Genomic DNA, 25,806 nt, shown 5'->3' on the forward strand with positions numbered 1-25,806 from the left:
TTAATTGAAATATTTCTTCTGTACACAGGCATAAGCCATTAGTTGTAATATGTGTTAAATGTGTAGGATTGAAATATATTCAAATATTGTCACAAGTACACTTGGAAAATGTGGAGCTTTCTGGAGAAAAATCCAGGATGATAAATCATTCTGTTTAAAGCAGACCTTTATACAAAATACAACACAACACATAACAATAAGGCTCAAACTTGGATTTTAAGATTGTTGGACTTTAACCACAAAATAGGGCTCCTAAATCTAATACTATTTGCTTGACCAACTAGTAAAAGAATTTTCCAAATGTTAACAAACCTTTTGAATAGTCAGATGTCTTTATTGGGGTAGGCAGCATTGAAATCGATTTAAAGATTAATTTGCATGACTCACTCATTCCTGGAGCCATACTTCTCCACAGTCCCAAGTACAGTAATTCCCAAAACACTAGCTTACTTACATAAATAAGCATTTGCTATTTTACAAACTACCTTCATGTATTTATTTAATTTATTTTACTCAATTCTAGAAATCATCAGGTAAGGTGAAATATGAACAGAAAGGTTCAAATCCTCTCAATCGATTAGATGGAAAAATATTGTTTGATAGTATTAACACCTCAATCAAGATAAAAGACAAAATAACTTCATTAAAACATTCAGAGAATTTTAAATTATTAACTAGTCTATTTTTTTCTTCCCAGCTGCCTGACACATGGCAGCACAGCAATGATCAAAATTTTACATACATGAAGAAATTCTAAGAGTGAAATAAAATGAAATGATAATTTGTTTTCATTCCACTGATTCACAGGAGGTTGAATGCACTGGGGAGTGACCTGCACTGTCTACGCAGTCTGTCCAAAATATGAAACAGAACTTTGCAAATTACACCCCTGCTCTTCTCATATTACTAGAAAGCTTTCAATGTATCAATGCAAAACCATATGTTTAAAGTTATGTTCTGGATATAAGGACGAAGGTGGGTTAAGCAGCATTCTCATCCGCACTTATCTAGTGTACTTCTATGAATGGTCAGAAGGGATTATGTAGATTTAAGGAGTCCAGCTAGTGCTCAATAGAGAGATGAATTGATGATCTAAATTAAAATAAATGGGTTTAATTTTATAATCATTATAGAGATGAGATTGTAAGAATGGAAATTGAATATTCAGAGGTAATAGATTTTGAAATAATCAGCAGAAAGGAAAATGAGGTTGAGCAGCCCTTTTTAAAGAATGAAACTGATAATGAAGTGAGAAATGATCTTGACTTGAATGATCATGATATTGAATCAATTTGAGTAGAGATAAAACTAACAAGGGAAATAAGTTACTGTTGGGCATAAACAGTAGCTATACTGAAGGGTAAAGTATAAATCAAGAAAGAATGGAGGCTTGTAAGAAAGGTTCTGTAATTATTGTGAATTTAGTTTCCATATAGACTGAACAAAGTGGCAAATGTAGCCTTCAGGACATGTTAATGGTTGCATTCAGATTAATATGCTGTGGAACTAATGAGGGAACAGACTACTTGACATGTTGCAATGTGTAATAAAACAGAGTTAAGGAAAAATTAATGATCAAATTTCACATTCGGTTTGGGGGCTAGAAATTTGGGTTTGATTCTATTGTTGTAAATTTAAATAAAGCCAAGTACAAAGTTGTGAAGACATAACTAACTAGTCATTCCTCCTAATCAGTGAGGGTGATGCTCTTGAGAACTCCCACGAATAACGAAATTTGAGAGTGCGGAGCTTGTTCCAAAAAAAAGTTAAAATTGTGGATATGCGATTTCTGCCTGTGGATTTTGATTTTTGTTGCTACTTGGTTTCTTGGCACAGATAGGGCGAATTCACGATTCGTGATTCCATGGATACTGAGGATTTACTGTAATTAGCTAACATGAATTGGGAAAATAGATGAAAAAGATAAGCAGTAGCACATATTTAAATAGATATTTGATCATTCTCAACAAAGACACATTCTATGGAAAAAGAAAAAAAGACTTCATATGTGGTTGGCCATAAAAATTTTGGGTTGATATCAAACTGAAAGAAACGTCATTCATTGCTGGAAAGGTTAGTGTACATCAGAAGATTCGGAGATTTTGAGAAACCAAATGAAGTTTTTTAAAAAAGGGGAAAACTTGAAATGAACCAGCAACAGATGCAAAACTTTTGTAAGTACACAGAAAAGGAAACTTGCAACTAAAGTAAATGTTGGTCTTTTACAGGATGAAACTAAATAATTAATAATGAGAATCGGTAAAGGCTTGGAAGTATTTATAGCGTCTTCTTCCAATGAAGGCAATGTAAAGTATCTCAATAACACGGACAACATCAAGAGCAAAGAAAGGGAAGAAATTCAAATAATGTTCACTTGAGGAAAAAGAGCTCAGCAAAATAATGAGACTAAATGTCGATGACTTCCCTGGACCTAATGGCCTATATCCTTAATCCCGGCAAGGAGGGGTCTCTTGAAAGTGTTTCTAGTGTTAATGAATGTGCTGGCTATACTGCTCTAAAATTCTTGAGATTCTGGAGAAGCCCCAGTGAATTTGAATATTGCAAATGTCTCTATTCAAGGAAGGATGGAATCAGAAAGCAGGTGACTGTAAGATAGTTATCCAAACATTTGTCATTGAGGAAATTCTGGATTTAATTATAAATCAGGCAATAGCTGGGGATTTACACAATCATAAAGGATTCAGAAACAATATGGCTTTATGAAAGGGTAACAGTGTTTGATGGACTTATTGGAGTTCTTTGACGATGTAAAGGTTGGGTTTGATGGACTTATTGGAGTTCTTTGACGATGTAAAGGGTGGGTCAGAAGATGTGGAGTATTTGGACTTCTGAAAGGCATTCAACAAGGTGTCATATAGAAAGTTATTGCAAAAAAAGTTTGTCACATTGGGGTTCAAATATTGGCAAAAATAAATTTAGCTAATAGACTATCTGAAAACAGACAGTAGAAACAAGTGGGTAATTTTCATGCTGCCACAACTTATAGCATATAGGGACAGCATATATCATAGCCAAATTTGCTGATGATATGAAGCTAATGCTAACGGATATGCAAAAGGCTAGGTGAGTTAGCAAAAATTTGGCAAATGGGAGTATAATGTCAGAAAATGGAAGGCTACTAACTTTGATAGGAAGAATAGAAAATATATTATTTAAATGAAGAGTGACTACAAATTGCCTTGGTACAGAGGGATTTGTGTACTTGCACACAAAATATTAGAACTTAACATATAGGCACAGCAAGTAATTATAAGGCAAATAAAATCTAAGACAAAAGAGGAATATGAAGCCATTCCACCCACTAAGTCTGCTCTGTCACTTAATCATGGCTGATGTGTTTCTCAACGCCACTCTCCTACCTTCTCCCCATAACCCTTGATCCCCTTGTCAATCAAGAACGTACCTATCTCTGTCTTAAACACATCAATGACTTGGCCCCCACAGCACTCCGTGGCAATGAGTTGTACAATCAACCACCATCTAGCTGAAAAAAATTCTCATCTCAGTTCTAAAGGGTCAACTCTTCACTGAGGTTGTGTCCTCAGGTCCTAGTTTCTCCTACTTGTGGAAACATCCTTTTCGTATCCACTCTATCTAAGCCTTCCAGTATTCTGCAAGTTTCAATGAGATCCCCGCTCATCCTTCTAAACTCCATCAATTATAGACTCAGTCCTCAACTGCTCCTCAGTTGACAAGCATCCAACCACCTTTCTATTATCTGCAAATGTAGCAGCAATGCCCTCAAATCCTTTGTTCAGATCATTAAGGTATAATGTGAATAGTCATGGTTCCAGTACGGACCCCTGCAGTCCACAAGTCACCAACTTCCAAATAAGACACACCCCTTCATCCCAAGTTTCTGCCTTCTGCCAGTCAGCCAATCTATTCATGTCAGTACCTTGCCCTGAACAACATGGACTCTTATCTTTTATAGCAGCCTTTAATGCAGCACCTTGTCAAAGGCTTCGTAAAATCCAAAAGATCGTGTCCGCTGGCTCTCCTTTGTCTTACTTGCTCGGTAATGAAGTATTGGACTCCAAAACAAAGGGGTTGCAGTATAAAGTAGGAAAGTCTTGCGACAGCTAAACATGCGATTAGTGAGCTCACAACTTGAATACTGTATAAAATTGCAGTCTCATTTAAGGAGATAATATTTGTACTGGGGGCAGTTCAAAGAAAGTTTACTATGTTGATTCCTCGGATCAAGATGTTATACCTTGTGAGGAAATGTTGAGCAAGTGAGGCCTATACTTATTTAGAAAAATGAGATATGATCTTATCAAGGGAAACTACCATTAGCATAATTTCAGAATAAGTGGTCGCTCATTTAAGGTGAAGATGAGGAGGAATTTCTTTTCTACGTTTTGTGAATCTTTGGAATACTCTTGCCCAGGGAGCTGAGGAGGCCCAGTCTTTGAGTATACTCAAGGCCAATATAGGTAGATTCTAGAACTAAGTGGGGAGTTAATGGTAACAAGGCTACAAAAGGAAGTTAAGGCCAATTATAAATCCTTCCTGAATGATGAGGCTGGATAGGCTGGGATTTTTTTCACAAGAACATTGGAGATTGAGGGGTGTTCTTGTTGAGATTTATAAAATCATGCAGGGCATAGTTAAGGTGAATAGCAAGGGTCCTTTCTCTAGGGTGGGGAGTTCGAAACTAGGGGGCATATTTTTAAGGTGAGAGGAGAAAGATTTGAAAAGGACAAGGGGCAACCTTTTTACACAGAGCGTGGTTCGTGCATGTGGAAGGAACTGCCAGAGGATGTGGTAGATGCAGGTACAGTTGCAACATTTAAAAGGAAAGGTTTGGAGGGACATGGACCAAATATAGGCAAGTGGAATAGTTTAGTTTTGGAACATGGTCGGTGTGGACGAGTTAGACCAAAGGATCTGTTTCCGTGCTGTACGACTCTATGACTATGACAAAGGCGGCTCAAGTGACCATATGACCTACTACTGCTGCTATTTCTAATGTTCTTGTCAACAGATCAGAAATTAAATTTACAAAGAAAACGCACAACTAAACTAAAAACTCACATTTTCTCACACTATAGTATCAACATTATTATGGTTAATTTGTTATGATTTTCAAACTTTCAGCTGACTCAACTTTCTCAATATAACATGAATATACAGTAGAAGAAATGCTTAAACTCTTGGGTCAATCATGATTGAACATACTTGCATAGCCGTAAGGACAAAATCCATAAGCATTTCTTTAATTGTCCAATTGGAACACTATGGAGGTTGAAGTTAAAACATTGTTACAAGTTTCACTTGAAGCCACACACTAAGTAGATTCAGGGAAACAGAACGCATGCGATGAAGAGCAGTTTTCAGTTTATATCGTGCACATTTTGTCTATATTATTACAATCAATATTTTAAAATAAAAAATGGCTTTTTAAAATCAGTAGACAATGGAAAATGGCAATGATGTCGGTATCTGAAGACTGTGATGGAAAAGCTTATGTATGACATGGTGATTACTGCAGCCTTAAGGAATTTTGTTTGAAAGAAAATCTTAACTATTCAGCATTTATTTACAATGATTAACTAAACTGACTGATATTGAAAACACAAGAGTACTCACAATGAATTTAAAATAAGTTATTTAAGAATACTTATAAACACTTGATAAAATGGTATCATTTGTTCAAAGTATCTTGCATGGCAATAAAAACCTCTTGCTATTTAGTCTATATAAACACAATACAAAGTAGTAAAAACAACTGGAGATCATCATATAAAGCTGTGGCCAGGAACTGGCTGTGTCCCCAGAAACTAAATAATAGTTTGTACCTCCTGATTTTTGATAATTTCAATGCTGGTGGCCTTGACTCTTTAACAGCATATTTTGTTGCTACTCTACTATTTCATGAAAACCCTTTTCCTTAATCCACACACTGATCAATGCATAATTCAGTTTCAGTAGTAGTATTTCAGACCAGCATTTCTTGGTGGAGGGGGAAGTTGATCCTGTTTAAATAGGAAAATGAAAACCTGCAGAAGTTGCAACAGAGGAAGAAAACCTGCAGCATGTAGTGTGGCATTGTGGAAATAACCACCTTGCAATACAAGAATCTTTTCAGCCATTTCCCACCCTTTCTTTCTGTAGGGAATTCTATGTGAGTGCAATATGCAAGTTAAACCTGTGCTGCAAAGATTGTTTTCCAAAATTATGAACTGAAATGTTTTGCAAAATAATACAGAAGGTGTCACAGCACAGCACAACAAAGGACAACGTTACTTGGGTGGTACCATTTTACCTAGAAGTCACCACAGGCAAGAAAAGGAATTGTTTTGTTGGGGATGATGCATTGCAAGTCAGGCTTTCCGACTAAGCAACAGCACATGGTTTAAAATACTATTTGAATTATTTTTAAATATCAATAAATCCTGACAGTTCCCTCAAGCAAAAAGAGAATTTAATATAAATCTCTAAGAAAAATATTGACTAGCATCCTACAGTGAATGAAGCATTACTTACCTGTTCCTGTTGTAGAGCCCTATCAGAGTGAAGACAGGTTTCTTGACGATGTTCCAATTCGCTGGGTGCTGAGCATTTAGATCCCTCACAATTCTAGTAGTGGAGCATGTAAATACCTTAAGCTGTCCTTCACAAGATCTAGCAGCTTTCTTCCATTGGTTTACATCTCTCTGGTTTCTTGAAAATCTGAGCTCACAGCATTACAAATGCCTTATTCCCTAGATTTTCTTTGACACGTATAGGCTGCTTTGGTTGAAGTTTCTCTTTATGTTGTTTGATTCCACATCTAAACTGAAAGACTTTTCTCCAGATAGCACCAAACTGATATCAGCTCATTTGACACAATCAGCTACAAACTAGCACTGACTACATTCACACAGGAGCTGTGTAGGTGATCAGTCAAAATGTATTTTAATGTGATATTTCAGGAAAAATGAAACAGCAGATATTACTTGAAACTGGGACAATCGCTTCAAAACAATCTTTCACAGAAAAAGTAAAAAAGATTTTAAGCAACTATAAACCACAGCATTTACAACAGTTTGAATGAAATTGTCTGGGTTCACATTCAGGCAGAACATTCACTTCTAAACTCTGATATCTCCTACAGCAAATTATTATTTACAATCTGCATTAAATACTTACAAAGAGAGATAGAAGGAAGGCAGGAGAACCCATGGGGACACTGTCCTGTTAAAGAACAAACAAAGAAAAACACCAAATCAGAGTCAACCGAAATAAAAACAAAAGCAAACCAACTGTACTCCTCTCTTACGACATCAATCTGGATTTCCAATCAATGGTACACTAGCAGTAGTGGTTTACCACTTGGTTACAAATCAAAGTCCATATTTAAAGGACAAACTTAAGGGATTCTTGGATCAATTATAAACTGTTAAGTGGGAGGTAAACCACTACTTCTATAAATGTAACTGAAAGGCAATTATATTTGCTTGATAATATAATTAATGTTACAACAGCACTTCTACCTATGATTTTATTCCTGGGCTAGGATTCTGAAATTTACCTACTGACATGACGTGTTTATGATTACTGTACACAGATAGGTCAGTTGTAACAGGAATACCTATACCTCTAAGTCAAGAGAACAAGCAAATGTAACTGCTATTATGCTTTCACTGGTTAGACATCTGGACTGTTTAACAACAAAAATTGTAATAGCTGTATTATATAAGCATGCGTCATACTTTGGACAGGATATATAAAACCCATTCCAAGAGATTAAATAAACTTGAATTTCATTGTGCTGAAAATGTTATACATATTCAAGGCCATTATAGTGACTCCAGTGACAGAACCCAAAACTTCCAACTGTCTGAACAATGACACAGAAAAGTAGGCAATGTCTTGTATGGATGCTATCACTTACCAGAACTTCACTAACAATCAATTCTGTGAATACCAGAACAAGTTATTGTCTTCAACCTGACTTGAGAATCCAAAGGTGGCCTTAAAAGGATATCCCCCAAAGGCTAACTGTTTTGCTGTCACTTTAAGTACTACAATGTTTCTCTAAAGAGTCAGCGAGCAACAGCAAAAGCAGTTCATATGAAAGGATTAATTTTCATCAGCAAGTTTGGGAAGAACGCCCGGTGATAATGTAAATACTATGTGAAGTCAAGAGGCAAACTTACTATACTCTCAACATCATCCCTGAAGGAGATCACTCAGAATTGAAGCATGGATGAAGCACTGTTGTACTTTACTGTGGTAATAGTTTAAATTGGAAGCAGTGTAAAATAGTTATTGAACTGTGGTTGACAGGAAATGTAAAGGACTCCCAAAAGAAATTAGTTTCTTTCAGTATCTTTTCAGTTTTGATGACTAGATTTTATATTTGTCACCATTTCTTCCTCTGACACCTTACAAAATCTAAAAAAAATTAACAATGTTAATTACTTCTAGTTTATAACACCCAACTGTTTTTTCCAGTTTATACTTTCATTTAAATTATTCTGATTTCTTTTGTCAGAAAGTCTTACCACTCTCCCCTAAAAATAGTTTGTCTCAATATTACTATTGAATTTAAATCTCATCACATAAACAGCATATCAGCCTGGTGACAAAACTTGAGTTGCCTCAGCCTGGGCAATGAGTCAGAGTAAGCATTTCAACATTGGGTTCATCATAGCTGAAATGACACTATTTTAATCACACACCTACAAGTCTACTTTCAACATAATCATCTGCAGGTGATCACAAAAAGGCCCATTTTTCATCCACTCCAGCCCTACTCTTACTTCACCAACTGTCATACCCCAATGTAACCTTAGTGGCATAGCTTGAAAACAATTGGACCAAAGGCACAACTTAGGAACTTTCTGATGTGTTTAAGTTAATGCCTTGACACATATTCTCTTGGTGGGCAGGAAAAAGGATGAACTTCTATTAGCCCAAAAAATTACTTTAAGTTCCCTTCTCCTTTCAACTCTCATATTAGAACATAGGACAATTCAGCACAGTACAGGCGCTTCAGTCCTTGAAGTTTTACCAACCTTATATCCCACTCTAAGATCAAACTAACCTATACACCCGACATTTTACTATCATCCATGTGCCTACCCACAAGTCGCTTAAATGTTCCTAATGTATCTGACTCTAACACCACTGCTGGCAGTTCATTTCACGCACCCATCACTCTCTGAGTAAAGAACATACCTCTGACATCTCCCCTAAAACTTCCTCCAATCACCTTAAAATTATGCTCCTTTGTGACAGCCATTTTCGCCCTCGGAAATAGTCTCTGGCTATCCACTCTAACTATGCCTCTCATCACCTTGTACACTTCAATCAAGTCACCTGTCATCCTCCTCTGCTCCAATGAGAAACGCCCTAGCTCGCTCAACCTTTCTGCACAAGACATGACCTCCAGTTCAGGCAGAATCTTGGAAAATCTCCTCTGCACCCTCTCTAAAGCTTCTACATCCTTCCTATAATGAGGCTCAATTGTGACCTCAATTCTATAATTGACTCTATAATTATGTCTCAATTCTTGTTATTCGGAGAATCCTACAACAAATTCATCATTACCAGCCAACAATTTTTATATCCAGCTTGCACATAAAATGTAATTTTAAAATTATGTCACAAGTACTTTGTTATATATAAATAACAGCATGGACGATATTAACAAGAGTTTGGGGTACTTTTGACATCAGGCTCATGTAATCACATTCAAAACTTAATATTAAATGAAAATGTCAGTAATACAGTAATCTCCCCAGTGAATGTGCAGTGTTCTGAAGAAGGGTCATTGGACAGTTGTTAGACTTGCTGAGTTTCTCAATTTTTGTTTTAGTTTCAGTGAGTGAGGGGTGCCGGTAACATGAATCCACAGGTTGAAGAGAAATAGTCATAGTGGGAGAAAACTTGTTGGTAACACAAGATGAACGTGTGTTTTAAATGTGAGTGGCTAGAACCGTTTGAAAAAAAGGCAAGGGAGAGCGGCATGATCAGACAATCTGTTCCCAAAATGAAGAAACCTACTCTCCTGATAAATCAGTCACTTAGCCTTGATAAAGTTTTCAAGAAGTTACAATTGTGATTTTCCCTTTTAAATCCCAGACTCTCTTGTTGTGGGACAACTGCCATGTGCAATAGGAAGGTGCCTTTACGATTGCAGTGTGTCTGGGTACCGGATAAAGGGGTCTGTAACACTATCATTATGAGATTTACTCTGAACAAAGCAGATAATTTAACTCATCTAAATGTTATTAAACTTTCACCAAAAATGCTACTGCTATTTTTTTTTTGATTATGGCTCTTAAAAATAACAGAAGTGATTAGGTCAATTTGTACTTCTGGTTGCTGGAAAACTGCCTATTAAAATCAGCCAATAAAAATCTGTGTAAATTTATTCCCAGTGTTACATCAGAATGCCATATGTGTTAACAAATTGCTTCTTATGTTAGGAACTGTTTTCTGATAGGAAATGACAAACACAATACTGACGCCATAAGTCAAAACAATGTCGGATAATTGTAAAGTACTTCCCTGGAGCAATAAATTATATTCAATTTCTCCTCCATATACAAAAGGAAAGTAAAAAGATCAAGTTTAATTTTGAATCAATGTTATCTTTACAAGCTGATATATAGCTTCTGATTTAGTCCAGGATTTCTTAATGAAAGGTCAAATGCAGTATCTGTCATGTAACAGCCATTTTTAACTAAATAGATTTCACTGTTAAAGAGTAAACTAATCAATCATGGTTCTGACTCTCCATAAGATATTTGTGCTGTGGATATACACTGACCTTCTCTGCAGAATCCTGCTTTCGAGTTGAATCACGCCCACGCAAGCTCTTAGCACTGATTCCGGACTCGGACGTTTGCATTATTAACTGTGTGGCTAGGAATTGCTAAGAGTGGTAGAGAAAAACACATATTAGGGGACCATTCTAAACCAGAACGGGTTCAATATCGAACCAAATTCAAATCATTTTAAACAATTTTCCTCCACTAAAGGAAGGCAAGGGATTTTATAGTTCTTGCCTCTCCTACTCTTGCTACCTAACTCACAATCAGGGATTATTTAGGAACTTATTTAGGAAGATTTTCCATCTGAATAATTGCCTGGCGAAATAATCAGATTAGAGGATTAGCTGTGAATTCACAGAGGCTATAAAATTGGCTAAGTAATATAGACATCAAGTCAGGTATTATGGCCAAAACCTAACTTTATGGATGCAAACATTTGGAATCTATTCATGCGTGGGATTTGGGTATCGCTGGCTAGAACAGCATATTGTCCCCAACCATAACTGCAAGGAAGGTGATGGTGACGAATTTTAGAATTGCTGCAGTTTATGCTATGTAGAGACATCCACTGTGCAATTAGTAAGGGAATTCCAAGGTTTTGATGCAGTAATGGTGAAGAATGGCAATATAATTCCAAGGCAGCTTGGCTTATGGCTTGGTGAGCAAGATGCAGGTGGCCATGTTCTCATGCATCTACTTCTCAGTGGTAGAGATCTTGGGTTGGCAAGGTGCTGTCAAAGATGCCTGAGTGAATTTCTGCAATGCACCTCATAGGTAGTACACACTGAAGATTTAGAGGGGATTTCAGGAAAATTGCTTTCACCCAGAGGGTGGTGGGAAACCTAGAATATATTGTCTGGAAGTGCAATAGAGATGGGAAACATCACAACCTTTAAAAGGTACATGGAGGAGTACTTGAAATGTCATAACATTCAAGGCTATGGGCTGAGTGCTGGAAAGTCTTTAGTGTCGACACAGGCTCGATGGGCTTAACAGTTTCTTTTGCAATCCATGACTAGTGCTTATGTGGTGGATGGGGTGTCAATTAAATTAACAGAGGAGGGTTCAAAGGAAACATGGGAGTTATATTTGACATTACATGTGGTGAAATAAAACAGTGAACAGAGTGCTGAGGTGTATGGATCAGTGTTGTCAAATAGAAATTACTGATGCGGTGATATAATTTTAGCTACATGCACTAATTTTCATGCAAATTTATCTTACATACACTTGCATTATACAGATACATATATGGCAAACACACATTTTTACTTAAATATTTATCAGACATCTTTGACACTCTAGCATCAAAAATTGCTTGCTCACTTTTGCCTCTAACTTATTTCGAACAAACACACAAAAATTTTAAGCCATATGAATATGAGCATTGAGATAACACAGCCAACAATGATATCCACAATTCATTTTTTACTTTCTAATCAGATTTCCAATGAGTCCCATCTGCCTAATTGCTGAGATGTTGATCACTATTTGCACAGCTAGATCACAAAAACATTTGACCTGCAGATTGTAGGAAGAGTCCACAATATATAGTTGAGACCATTTAAATAAGCTCAGATCACATCACTAAAGACAAATATATATTTTGCAGCCATTGCATTACTTCATCGCACTGAGCACAAATCACAGAATCTCGACACTGCGGATGCAGGCCAACCCTCCAAAGAGCATCCCAAGCAGACCCACTCCATCCTTGTAACCCTACACTTCCTACAGCTAACCCACCTAGCCTACACATCTCTGGACACTATATTCAATTTAACATGGCCAATCCACCTAACCTGGACTGTGGGAGGAAAACCATGCAGACATGGTGAGAATGTGTAAACTCCACATAGACAGTCACCAAGGCTGGAATTTAACCCAGGTCCCTGGTGCTGTGAGGCAGCAGTGCTAACCACTGAACTTGCATGCCGTCCCTCAATTGTAAAAACTATGAATTATAAAGTTACTATCAGAGACAGTTAAGGTTAGGAATGACAATGTTAACACTTGGACCTAATTGTGGTTAGTCAATTGACATATTTGAAACAAAGGATTTTTAAAAATAATTGTGTGAGAGTTAGTCCAGTCTCTATTTAAATGTAATTACATATGACCATTTAGACGTGGATTACCTGAATTTGCTCCAAGACATCTCTTTGCATTTCTAATGCCATGTGATACACATCATGGTCTGAGCTATTATACATTACTGCATTCTGGAACATAAGCATTATGTCTCGCTGAAACTCTGCTGTTGTGCGGATTAAACCAGTCTCAATATTTTTCTTTATTGTAGATAAATCCATTGGTCTGAAAAAATAACATGAAACAGTCATCAGTAGAATCAGTCTTCTTCTCTATCATTATCAGTTTCCCAAGGAATAATTTCTTGATGTTCCTCAGCCACATTATGGAGATTTAAACAATCCTTAGATAAGCACATGGATGATTTTGGGATAGTGAAGGGGGAGGAGCTGAGAATAGTTCACAGGTCGGTGCAACATCGAGGGCCGAAGGGTCTGTTCTGCGCTCTTTTGTTCTATGTTCTAATGATCATTCTTTACACTGTGATAAAACTGCAACAAAATCTCACTGTGCATACATAATTCTGAATTTTCTACAAATTCTTATCACTATGATCTGCTATGATACAGCATCTGGTTAAAATCACCCTTATCTTTCCTTGTCATGGTTCCTGTGGTCTCTGCATAGTAAAAACCTCTTCAACACTGTAAATAAATGAATTTAGTGCACAGGATTTTGATATTTTCTGAGTTGTTAGATCAACAGAATTAAGAATCAAACCCACTGACATCATAGAATCACTACAGTGCAGAAAGAAGCGTTAAGCCCATTGAGTCTGCAACAATCTTCCAAAAAACATCCCACCCAGACCCAGCCCTTTACCCTATTACTGTAACTGTGCCTTTAACATGGCTAATCCATTTTGCCCACATATCCCTGGACACTATGAACAATTTAGAATGGCTAATCCATCTAAGCTGGACATCTTTCGACTGTGGGAGGAAACCCATGCAGACACGGGGAGAATATGCAAACTCCACACAGATAGATACCTGAGGCTGGGATTGAACCCGGGTCCCTGAGGCAGCAGTGCTAACCGATGAACCATCACACGCCCTCTGTTCAAGTCCCACCTTGTCTATTAACATCTCAATACAGGTTGATTAGAAAATATTTAAATCAAACAGAAATCATTGTGTAAATAAAATTTCAAACTCACCAAAGTAAAAGGGATGCAAATGTTTGAAAAAAAGCACACCACTTAAGAAAATGTGGGAAATACACAAAGTATTGATATTTTACTGCACTAAAACCTTATTCCAATTGTACGTTGTATTATGGAAGTTTTGTACTTTGAACTGGGTTGCACGTGGGATTGGATTGAGGCTAGAAAAGGGTAATTTCATATTGGACCCTACAGGTCAGTGAGAGACAACCTTCATCCAATCAGACAGGCTAAGTGTCACACAAAAGGATATATATTAACCCTACAGCATCAGTAAATTCCTCAATCAAAAATTCGTACAACTAGATATATACTCAAAACAAGACACATGGAATAGCAGTCCTTGTCCAAATATTAAGTGACCATGTTCAGTTATTTCCAAATTCCTGAGCTCAAACTAACACAAAAACTAATTCTAATTATATTCCACTTATTGTTCCTTGTGTTGTAAGTTTTCAATTACAACCATAACAATTGTTGTTAACACGATACGTTTTCAAAATGAAAAGGAGGGTTCTTGTACACTGATAGTGTTCCTACCACCTGTGTCAGAGATGTGCAATAACATCTCTGAACACGTCGATTAGGGAGAAAAAGCATCTCAAAGTGAAAAGGAAACATTAATCTATGCCACGCATGCACACCTCTGCACCAAAAATAGAATTTGTAAAGATCCCATAGTATTTCATTTGTTCTCACAGCTGCAAACGCGAAACTTCCAGTCAGCACCTCTCTGCAGCACCAAATCTCCAACTGGAAACTCAGAAATGAAGGGCTGTGCAAATGGCTCACAAGTCTAATATGACGCACAACTTTAGAACTATGCATTCTTGGATACTGGTCCATTTACAATGAAAATCTTATTGCCACCCAGGTAAATAGTGCGGTGAGGAAGGCATATGGCGTACTGGGGCTCACAAGTCTAATATGACGCACAACTTTAGAACTATGCATTCTTGGATACTGGTCCATTTACAATGAAAATCTTATTAACACTAAGGACGTTTATGTAAATACATACATACTTGTGTGCATTTTCCTGATGGCTCGGTAACATGCAATTACTTTGCACTTGAAAGTTAAATGGCCAGGTGTACATTTTTGCAAAGAAATTAATAGCTATGACTAAACCGTTAATCTTTATGGAACCTTGATAAATAATTCAGAGTGAAAATTAACATGCTTACACAAGTAAAATAATTTTATATAAAATTCATTAGTATGACATCAATTTTAGGGATTTTTTTCATCATGACCTAACTTTTTAGTTGATAACATTGACATCACGATCCCTTTTACAAAATCAATAGTATAAGTATACATGACTTTGTGTAAACATCTTGAAAAGGAATAAAATCAATACTACCATTACCTAAAAAAGGGCAACAGCAATAAAGAATTATTCCATCAACTATAAACATGCCACAAATAACTCAGGGTAGTTCAACTGTTTTTGCGTTACAGGTGCTTCCATGCACAAATTAAGGCTTTCAAGAGAAGTTAAGTTTAAATCTTTGAAATTCTCTATCCCAGAAAGGTGTGGAGACTCAATCATTGACCTACTCAAGACTGTGATGGATAGATGTCCAACTGTTAAAGAGATCCAAGGGAGATGGGAATGGTGTGGGGAAATGGCGTTGAGGTGAAAGATTATTTGAATAGTAGAGAGGCAAAGTGGCATACTGTTGCTATTTCCAATGTCTAGATGAACTTGCATTTTGCAACCCATTCAAATCTTTACCACCTTTAATATAAACTCTGAACAAAACTATTGTTCAAAACAGCATGGACAACTTTAAGAGTGTACTAAACAACTCTACACATTTTATAGGAGATTCTGTTTGCAAGATATCCTCTTCAAAACCTGCAAAACAATTAAGAATCTGACCTGTGTACAATGCTATGATATCCTGGGGCAATATCATCTGTCACTGGCTGAAGGAATACATTAGCATATCTGTAAAGAGAACACATTTTAGAAACAGAGACAGAAAATGTTGCAAGACACGAATATTGTTCCATGCTCAGCATGCATCTACACGTCTTGAAATGCACAACGAGCTCAAAATCAACACCAAAATCATAGTAAATGGCTCAATATTGTAATGTACAATAATTAAAGAATTTAGATTACAAGTGTAAACTACAAGCAAAGAAAAGCACTATCCACCAGAAATGCATAAAAAGCAAAACAACAGTCCATACTGGCGTTAAACAAAATCACTTAGGAAATTACATCATAATGAATCAACCACACCTAACTCCAGTTATTTCACTGTCAATGTGACACTTTGCTGTTCAAAGTAAAATAGTTGATCAGAACAAATGAAATGGGGAACCGAAAGTGAAAAACCAAAAAATGTAGCTGGAAATAGCTAAGGACTTATAGAAATAACCAGGTTCATTGTGTTATTAAAGGTAAACAGTATTTTAAAAACTTGGAGTTCTGTAAGGAAGTAACAAGTAATGTGGAAAAATGGAATCCTGTACATCTAGTTTCAAGAAAGCTTCTCAAAAGATGCTATGTCAAACATTACTGTGGGAAAATAAAAGCTCATGGTGTACAGGACAACACACCAGCATGGAAAGAGGATTGGTTAACAAACAGGAAACAAAGAATCAGTATAAATGAGTCATTCTTGGGTAGCAAAATGTAATGAGTGGAGTGCCACAGGGAACAGTGCCACTGCCTCAAGTATTTACAATTCATATCAGTGACTTAGATGAAAGAACAATATGTATGGTTGCTAAATTTTCTGATCACACAAAGATAGGGCAGGACATGTGAAGGAAATACAGACAGGTGAATGGACAAAATACAGATGAAGTATAATGAGGGAAAACGTAAACTTGTTCTTTTAGGTGGAGAATAAAAACAGAAACAGTTCTTTTGTTAAGGCCATTATTCTATGGAATTCTCTTCCTCCGACAGCCATGTATGCAGGGTCATCTATTATTTTTAAGCATCAGTTGTATAGATTTGGATTGACAAGACAGTGAAAAGTTATAGGGGTAGACAGAATAGTAAAGGTACAATTAGATTAGCCATGATTGTATCAACTGCTGAAACATGTTGAAGGGGTCGAATGGCCTACCCTGGCTCCTTATTCTGACATTTAAAAAAAAATCAATTAAAATACACAAATTCTTTTCAAGATAATATATTCATTTAGATTTCACTCAGCAACTGACATTTCTCATTTTCAAAATTTGTTCTTTCATAGGATCTGGACATTGCTGACAGGTCAATATTTGGTCCCCATCCCTAACTGTCTTTGAACTGAGTGGCTTCTTTGGCCATTTCAGAGAATAGCTCAGAGTCAACCACAGAGTTTAGGCATGGGGTCACAGGTAGGGCTGGTCCAGGTAATTGCAGCAGATTGCTTTCCCTAAAGGATGTTAGTCAACCAGATGGGGTTTTATTATCGATAACAGATGTCATGCTGTTACCATAATTAGCATTATATCCCAGATCTATTATTGAATTCAAATGTTATCAGTGTTGCAATGAAATTTGAATCCATGTCCCCAGAACATTGGACTGTGCCTCTGAATTACAAGTCTAGTAACATTATCACAATGCACTGTCTCTTCTAAACATCCAAAAGAAGGATTTAAACAAATACTATATTTCACATGATTAAATTTAGTCAAATAAGTTGACTTTTTTTTCTTATACCTTCAAGAGCCCTTTTATTTGATGATGAGGAGAATTTTGGGAGCCATTGTGGATGACACCAACATTGGTGGTATATTCAACAGTGAAGGTGGGTATCCAAGATTACAATCTTGATCAACTGGTCCAATGGGTTGAGGAGTGGCAGATAATGTTTAATTTGCACAAATGTGAGGTATTGCATTTGAGTAAAACAAACAAGATAAGGCTCAGGGTAATGCTATTAAACAAAGACATAGGGTCTCGGGTACATAGTCCTTTGAAATTTGCATGTCAGATAGACAGGGTGGAGAAAGATCTGGTTAGCATGCTTGCCTTCATTGCTCAGACCACTGAATATAACAGTTGTGACATCATGTTAAGGTTCTACAGGATGTTGGTGAGGCCACTTAGAAGTGCTGCATAGAGTTCTGGACACCCTGCTATTGGAGAAGGTTCAGAAAAGACTTATAAAGTTGTTACCAGGAATGGAGGGTTTGAGTTATGCAGATGGGCTGGGACCTTTTACTCTGGAGGGTAGGAGGTTGAAGGGTGACCTTAGAGGTTGATAAAATCTTGATGGGCACAGATAAGGTGAAAGGCCTTTTCCCTAGGGTAAAGAAAATCAAAACTAGGGGGCATATTTTTAAGGTGAGAGGAGAAAGATTTAAAAGGGACCTGAAGGGCAACTTTTTCACACAAATGCTTTTCTTATGTGGAATGAACTGCCAGAGGAAGTAGTAGATGGAGGTACAGTTATAACATTTAAAAGACATTTGGATAGGTACATGTACAGGAAAGGTTTAGAGGGATATGGGCCAAGTAGGACTAGCTTAATTTGGAAATATGGTTGGGCCAAAGGGACTGTTCCTGTGCTGTATGACTAAATTATAGCACTTCTTGAAAACCTGGATACAGGTTTGATATTTTGTCCAGAGCTGCAAGAACAGAGATCCTACATTTGGACAATTTCTGTGGAATGTCATTTTTGCTATGTACAACATTTTTTCAGCAAAATGTTAGAGCTGTTGTGCAGATTATTGAAGAAAAGGTAAAGTGAAAATGTTAAAATATTTATTCAGGAAAACCTATTTATCTGAGTGCTTCTGTAAAGAAGTGCCAATGAGAGAGAAGATGCAGCCTGAATTTGAACCTAACAAAGCAGATGCAACCCAAGATTGTATCTATCTGTTTAACCCATAATTATCTTTTGAGGATGATGGGCAACAGTATTTGAGTAGAGTTGCTGAAAAGATTGGAGTACAAAGCGAACAATGACCTTGAGGTGGTTTTCAAGTAGCATCTCAATTAACAGCAGATGGCCAAACTGAAAAATGGCAAATACATTGGATGACACTCTTCCAAAAAGACAAAGATTGGCACTAACCTGTGATTGGCAGCTGCTCTCCACACCAGCATAATAGCTTTTTTCCAGATTTTCTGAGCTTGAATAGCTTCCTGATCTTCACTACAAACGGAACTAGAGAAAAGAAGAAGAGGAAACCAAGTCTAAAAAAAGTTGCAGATATTAAATGTATCATACAATCTATCTGTACCTTTACAGAAACATTTTATCACCTATACTCAGTTTTATCTTTTACTTTTGTCTGAACCAGTTCTTATTTTTCTGAAGTAGCCCTGTTATTAAAATGCAACCAAGTTGCTGAAATAAAAAGATTTGGTTTCTTTTAAATAACACCATAAATGTAAAAATATTGTTATTAAATTGCAAGTAACTTTGGTTCTGACCAAAACATGTGTTTTCCAACAAGGCTTCATGTGCAAGTTACTTTTTCTAATATATCATGTTCTTAGTAATCCTAGCAAAGTGCAAGAAGTGGATAAAAGGTAGCTGTTTCTATAAATCCAGGCAACGAACTGGAAAGTAATCAGGTATTTTACAATTACACATTTATGTAGAACCATTTATGTCCTCAGGTGCTTGACAGGAGCATTATAAAACAAAATATGACACAGAGTCACAAAAGGAGGTCAGATAACCAAAAGCTTATTCAAAGAAGTAAGTTTTAAGAAGTTAGTTAAAGGAAGAAGGTAAGGTAGAGATACATATAGGATAGGTATTCTAGAGCTTGGGTCTAAGCAAGTGAAAACACAGCTACTAGTATTGGGAGTGTAAAACTAATATGGAAGCCATAATTAGAGAAATGTAGTTATGCTGAGTGTAGAACTGGAGGAGATTACAGCAAGATTTTGGAGATATTTGAAAACAAAGATGAAAACTTTAAAATCAAGATGTTGATGGGCAGAAGTCAATGCAGATCAGTGAGAATAAAGGTGATAGATCTAAGAGACTTTGGTGCAGATTAAGATATGGATAGCAGAGTTTTGGATAATCTCATTTTTACAAGGGTTAAAATGTGGAGACCAGCCAGGAATCCAGTATAATGATCAAGTCTAGAGGTAGTGAATGTATGAATGAGGATTTCAGCAGCTGACGTGCTGAAACTAGGATGATGTTGAACAATGTTACAGATAGGAATAGGCAATTTTTGAGACATTTGCATTTTGGAGGTAGAACGTCATCTCTGGATTAAATATGACATTAAGATTGTGATTTCTGTCTTCAAATAAAACTTATGCCATATTTGGGCATTGATTAAAATTGTGCACTGATGAAATATAGTGAGATGGGTTGATACAAAAGTTGTTTGGTGCAAGGCCAAACATATATTGATATGACTATTTTGACTGAGTTGAATATCATATGATTCCCTCCACTAAGGTTTGGAACAGCTTACAAACTTACAATTGTGAGGAAGCAGGGCTGCTGGGTATTGAATCAGCAAGGACTGAAGACTGCAAATGTGCATTATGAATACTGAAGCCATCATCACTTTCACTGACAGGTGGCTCATTATCGGTTTCTGACATATAGATCTCATTCGGTTCCTCTTCCCTGGCCTCATCCATACTAGCAGCTTCACTGGCTCCATCCTCCTCTTTTGGAACAAGCATCTCTTGCAGCTGTAAACCACATACACATCCATCATTATGCAATTCACATATTTGCCAGTGTAATTTCTTATCTTCTAATACAATGCATTACCATTATCACAATGTGTTGACTTCATAAACTTTGACATATATTTTCTTGTCTCAACCTGACAACCCAAACTCTAGATGTTCAGTCTTGTTTACAGCTTTGATTTCAAGGTACACATAAATCTGGAAACTGTTACCAATATTAATGGATCATGAAATGCATGTGTTTGACAAGCTTCTGTATACTACTAAATACAAATAGGCATCTGTTTTAAATGGGCTAAATGCTTGGCAAAAATAGAACGCTATTCTAACACATTAAGTCCTCAAATACTGATGTTTCCATCAGTAATTTCCAAGTTACAATGTACACTTTGAACTTAATGACTCTGAAGAAATATATTGAATATTACAATGAAAATCAGCTCTTTTCCAGATAACATTATTCTGTCATTGGATGCTTTTGTTATTATTCATTCATGGGATGTGGGCATTGCTGGCTGGGCCAGCATTTATCGTTCATCCCTAATTACCCAGCCCAGAGTCCCATGTCGGCTAGATTGGATAACAATGACAGATTTTCTTTTGTAATGGAGAAATTCGAAACTATGCCTCCAGAACGTTAGTCTGGATTTCTGGATTAGTTGTCCACTAATATAATAGAATATAGAACATAGAACAATACAGCGCAGAACAGGCCCTTATGTTATAACAATTATGTAAGTGGAAGACTTCCACGCCCAAAAAATGTTTAGGGAATCTATTGAAAATGTCTTTTCTCCAGATATTGTGAACCTTTGGAATTCTCTACTCAACAGTGCTGTGGATTCTACGTCTTTGAGTATATTCAAGATAATATGACAGACAGTGCAGGAAGGTAGAGAAGAAGAAAACAAAATCAACAGTAATCTCGCTGATGTCAGTGAAGTTGCATTTGGTAGCAACTAAATGCCAAATACCATTTTTCCTATGACCAGATAACAGGGCAGATTAAAAACTGCTAGTCTACTGGAACTGAAAAACAGTGAATGATTGTTACTGTGCATGTTGGTGGACAAAACAACTGGTTTCTTGGTCTCTGACGATACTACCTTTGAAGTGGTTACTATGGAATACACAACAGCTAAACAATTGACTGACACTCACTACTCACTACCTGATGAAGCAGCAAGTGATTAATTTTTGCTAATCACTTTTCTTGGGTCATACATTTAACATCAAGAATTCTCAAAAGCAAAGTCGCAATTGTTTTGTTCCATAATGCAGCACCTTTATGGGTACAGTATACATAAAGCAGCATTTTTCAAACTATTTCCCCCAGAGAATCCAAATTGAGGCTTGAAAATTGTTTCAAACTCTGATTGAAAACCAAGAAGGTAGAAAAGAGGACTGAGAGCTTAATCCTGTCAGTGTGGGAACACAGCTGTTGTAAATTGGTCAGCTTATGGAACCTCTAAATTTCAGCCTGCAACCCCCTTGAGGTGGTGGGCCCCACTTTATGTTAAGACTATGTTAATGTCAGTCATGGCTCAAGATACTGTGCTCAGCTCCCAGCCCATGGCTCAGGTGCAAATCTCAAGGTTGACACTCCAGCACTGGAGGCGTGCTGCACAGCCAGAGATATCAGCTTTCAGAAGCAACATCAATACAAAGCCCCAGTTGCCTGGAGTTTCAACTAGTGCCTATGGCACCAGTGCAAATAAACAGGAGAGCTCTCCAAGGTTTCCAAACTAATATTTATCTCATGATCAGAAGAAAATAAAGATTTTTTAAAAATGTATTGCTGATTATCACGCTGCTGTTTGTAGAGATTTTCTAAGCATAAACTAGCTGCTACATTTCCTACATTACAACAATGACTGCAATGCAAATTAAGTGTGCTGGATTTGCTTTAAAGCACGTTGAGATATCTGGCATTTGTGGAAAGTACAATTAGTAACAGAAGCCTAGATTACTAATCCAGGGACACAATTTCAAATCTCATCAAAGATGAATTTTAATTGAGTTAATTAAATAATTTTGGAATAAAAAAATCTTGTATCAGTAACTATGACTGTGTAACTCTGGTAGAGATTTTGCCATGATACTTGAGTGTTAACTGCCTCGACAATTGGAGGCCACTTGCCAACCAAGTTGTACTCTTTCATACAGAATAAATGCTATTTCACCCCTTATTTTGGTGCTTCTTGTGAATTACCTTCATAAGCACAAGATAAAACATTTTTACGTGTCTTTTTTTTGATTCATATATGATTGATAAAAATGATTCATGACAATGCATCACTAATAATCACTCAATTTAAGACAAATTCTCTACATTGTACCCTCCTTTTATATCTGAGACAGGGATTCTTAAAATGCAGAACATTGGGCATTCATACTAAATTGTTATTGTCTCTTTCTCAACTTTAACTATTCATATTATTCAGATGGTAATAAGCTTGCCTTTAAAATAAACAAATAACAATTTGTTAATATGTGAAACTGGATGGTACATGACACATGGATAACAAAGACAGCCTAGTTCCAGTATAAGGGAAATGGCACTTAAGTTTAACAATACTGTTAAGATGATTTGATGAAGCTAGACTCGATATCACAGCAGGTACAAATCTTGCTTTTCTTACAATAGAAAAACTCATTACTCATTCAAATCCAAAGTGGGATCATACAAGCACAGAGGTACAATACCTTGATTTGACCCTTTACAACTACTCCACTCTCTTCCTTTGTGGATTCTGAAAGTTTCAAAAAAATTCTAGTATTAACTTTAATGCAATTATTAAATTATTATTAATTTATGGCATACATAAATATACTTTCTGAGCATATTCCATCGAGGAAGGTCATCACCATCTTGGTCAATAAAAAGACAAAATGGTGTGACTATGCCTAAAATAAAATGCTGGAGAAACTCAGGTCTGGCAGCATCTGACGAGAGAAAAACAGAGTTGAGGTCAGTGAGCCTTTGGGAATTATTTATGTTGATGAGTCGCTGGTGGGATTATATAGAGATGGGGCCCTGGAAGACAGCGCAAGCAAGCGAGCAAGAGAACACGAGACAGAGATTGCTTATGATAAGCCAAGAGAAAAGTGGTAGGTAAAGTGGAAGCATGAAGTGCAAATGATTGGCTGTATAGGAGCAACGCATAGAAGACAGAATCTAGGAGTGTGGGGAATGGCAGTAAGCATAGAGGAGAGTGTTCATGTTTTGAAATTGTTTTCAGATGTTGAGTTCTGAAGGCAGATAGGCAGAAAATGAGGTGCTACTCCTCCACCTTGCATTGGCTGCCTGGAGCACTGTAGCAGGCCTGTGGACAGAAATGCTGGCCAGTGTGGTGTGTGGAAGTGGTAGTTGAAACTTTATTGCTGGAACAGCACAGGTCAGGCAGCATCCAGGGAACAGGAGATTCGACGTTTCGGGCACAGGCCCTTCTTCAGGAATGGAAGTGGTAGACAACTGAAAGTTCAGGGTCAATTTTACAAGATGTGGTGTTCAGTAAAGTGGTCACCCCATCTGCATTGCATCTCTCCAACATACAGGAGACCATATTGTGAGCAGTGAATACAGTAGACTAGATTGAACGAAGTGCAGGTAAATCGCTGCTTCACCTGAAAGATGTGGCTGGGGCCTTGCATAGTCAGGAGGGAGGAAGTAAATAGGCAAATATATTCCGCAATTGCATGGGCAGGTACTGTAGGGGTGTGGGGAGGTCCTGGGAGAAGAGAGGAGAGGACCAGAACATCCCTCAGGAATAGTCCCTACGGAATGTTGATGAGAGACAAGGAAAATGCATGTCTGGTGGTATTACTCTTTTCCCACCACATTTTAAAAACGTTTCTGCAAAAATTCTCTCATAAGAAACAACTAAAATTAATAGAAAATATATCCACGAATGCAGATTTATCAAATTGCTTGTCAAGTGCTTTGACAAAGTGAGGATGGTTTGCCAAGATTACAATGACACTGAAATGGAGGACATTGGTTAGTATCTGAAAATATTCACAAGATTGGTCCCTAATTTCACCACCATCAAAAGGCAATTGAAATGAGCCATAATCTTCTCAAGGGCAATAATGACAGACAATTAATGATAGTCTTGTCACCAATAAATGATCAAAAAAAAAGGCCAGATGTCTTTCCACAGAGGAAAGAAACCCATGGCAACCAATTCTACTGAATGCTGAATGAGTGGCATAAGCTACAGTGAAACGAATGAAATGGCTGAATGAAAGACTTTCTTTTAATTCATTCATGGGAAATAGGTATTGCTGGCTGATTGATATTTCACTAGCCACCTTCAGTACAAATAGATCTCCATTCCAGTCCACTCACCTATAATTTCAGACTGCCCCACATCATCAGAGCCACTTTTGTTCTGAATAGTGATCCTGGGAGAAAGTTGTCCAATTTCTTCTGAAGTACTTTTGCTGCGTGCAGTGCTCCAGGGAGATGGATGTGACGGCTCCTCAGATGTGCTTTTACTTCGCATGATGCTCCGAGGTAAACAATGCTCCAATCCAAGTGTCTGAAAAGGACAGAACAGACACTTATAGGACAAAACAAGAGCACTGTACCTCTTTCACAGTGTGTATTTCTATAAAGTGAGTTAGCAAGCAGGACAAGACATCAACACTTCATCGGAAGCTCACTGATGAGGTTACCTAGCATGGTGACGAAACATAAGAGTCATAGAGATGTACAGCATAGAAACAGACCCTTCGGTCCAACCCGTCCATGCCGACCAGATATCCCAACCCAATCTAGTCCCACCTGGCAGCACCCGGCCCATATCCCTCCAAACCCTTCCTATTCATATACCCATCCAAATGCCTTTTAAATGTTGCAATTGTACCAGCCTCCACCACATCCTCTGGCAGCTCATTCCATACATGTACCACCCTCTGCCTGAAACAGTTGCCCCTTAGGTCTCTTTTATATCTTTCCCCTCTCACCCTCTAGTTCTGGATTCCCCGACCCCAGGGAAAAGACTTTGTCTATTTATCCTATCCATGCCCCTCATTATTTTGTAAGCCTCTATAAGGTCACCCCCCAGCCTCCGACGCTCCAGGGAAAACAGCCCCAGCCTGCTCAGCCT

The 25,806-nt window shown here is 37.3% G+C and overlaps 1 protein-coding gene across 6 annotated transcripts in view; it reads right to left on the reverse strand.

The window, feature by feature from the left end:
- The window catches only part of brd8a (bromodomain containing 8a), a 91,597-nt gene that overhangs the window by 32,718 nt on the left and 33,073 nt on the right, over positions 1-25,806 (reverse strand). For all 6 annotated transcript variants that reach the window (XM_043712072.1, XM_043712073.1, XM_043712076.1 and 3 more), the window contains exons 14-21: positions 25,044-25,236; positions 23,399-23,445; positions 20,472-20,689; positions 19,092-19,184; positions 15,938-16,006; positions 12,932-13,109; positions 10,790-10,894; positions 7,159-7,203 (exon numbers count right to left, since the gene is read on the reverse strand). In XM_043712072.1, coding sequence (XP_043568007.1) covers positions 7,159-7,203; positions 10,790-10,894; positions 12,932-13,109; positions 15,938-16,006; positions 19,092-19,184; positions 20,472-20,689; positions 23,399-23,445; positions 25,044-25,236 — 948 coding nt within the window. The remainder of the gene's footprint in view (positions 1-7,158; positions 7,204-10,789; positions 10,895-12,931; positions 13,110-15,937; positions 16,007-19,091; positions 19,185-20,471; positions 20,690-23,398; positions 23,446-25,043; positions 25,237-25,806) is intronic.

The sequence above is a fragment of the Chiloscyllium plagiosum genome, chromosome 21 (assembly GCF_004010195.1).
Source record: "Chiloscyllium plagiosum isolate BGI_BamShark_2017 chromosome 21, ASM401019v2, whole genome shotgun sequence".
NCBI lineage: Eukaryota > Metazoa > Chordata > Chondrichthyes > Orectolobiformes > Hemiscylliidae > Chiloscyllium > Chiloscyllium plagiosum.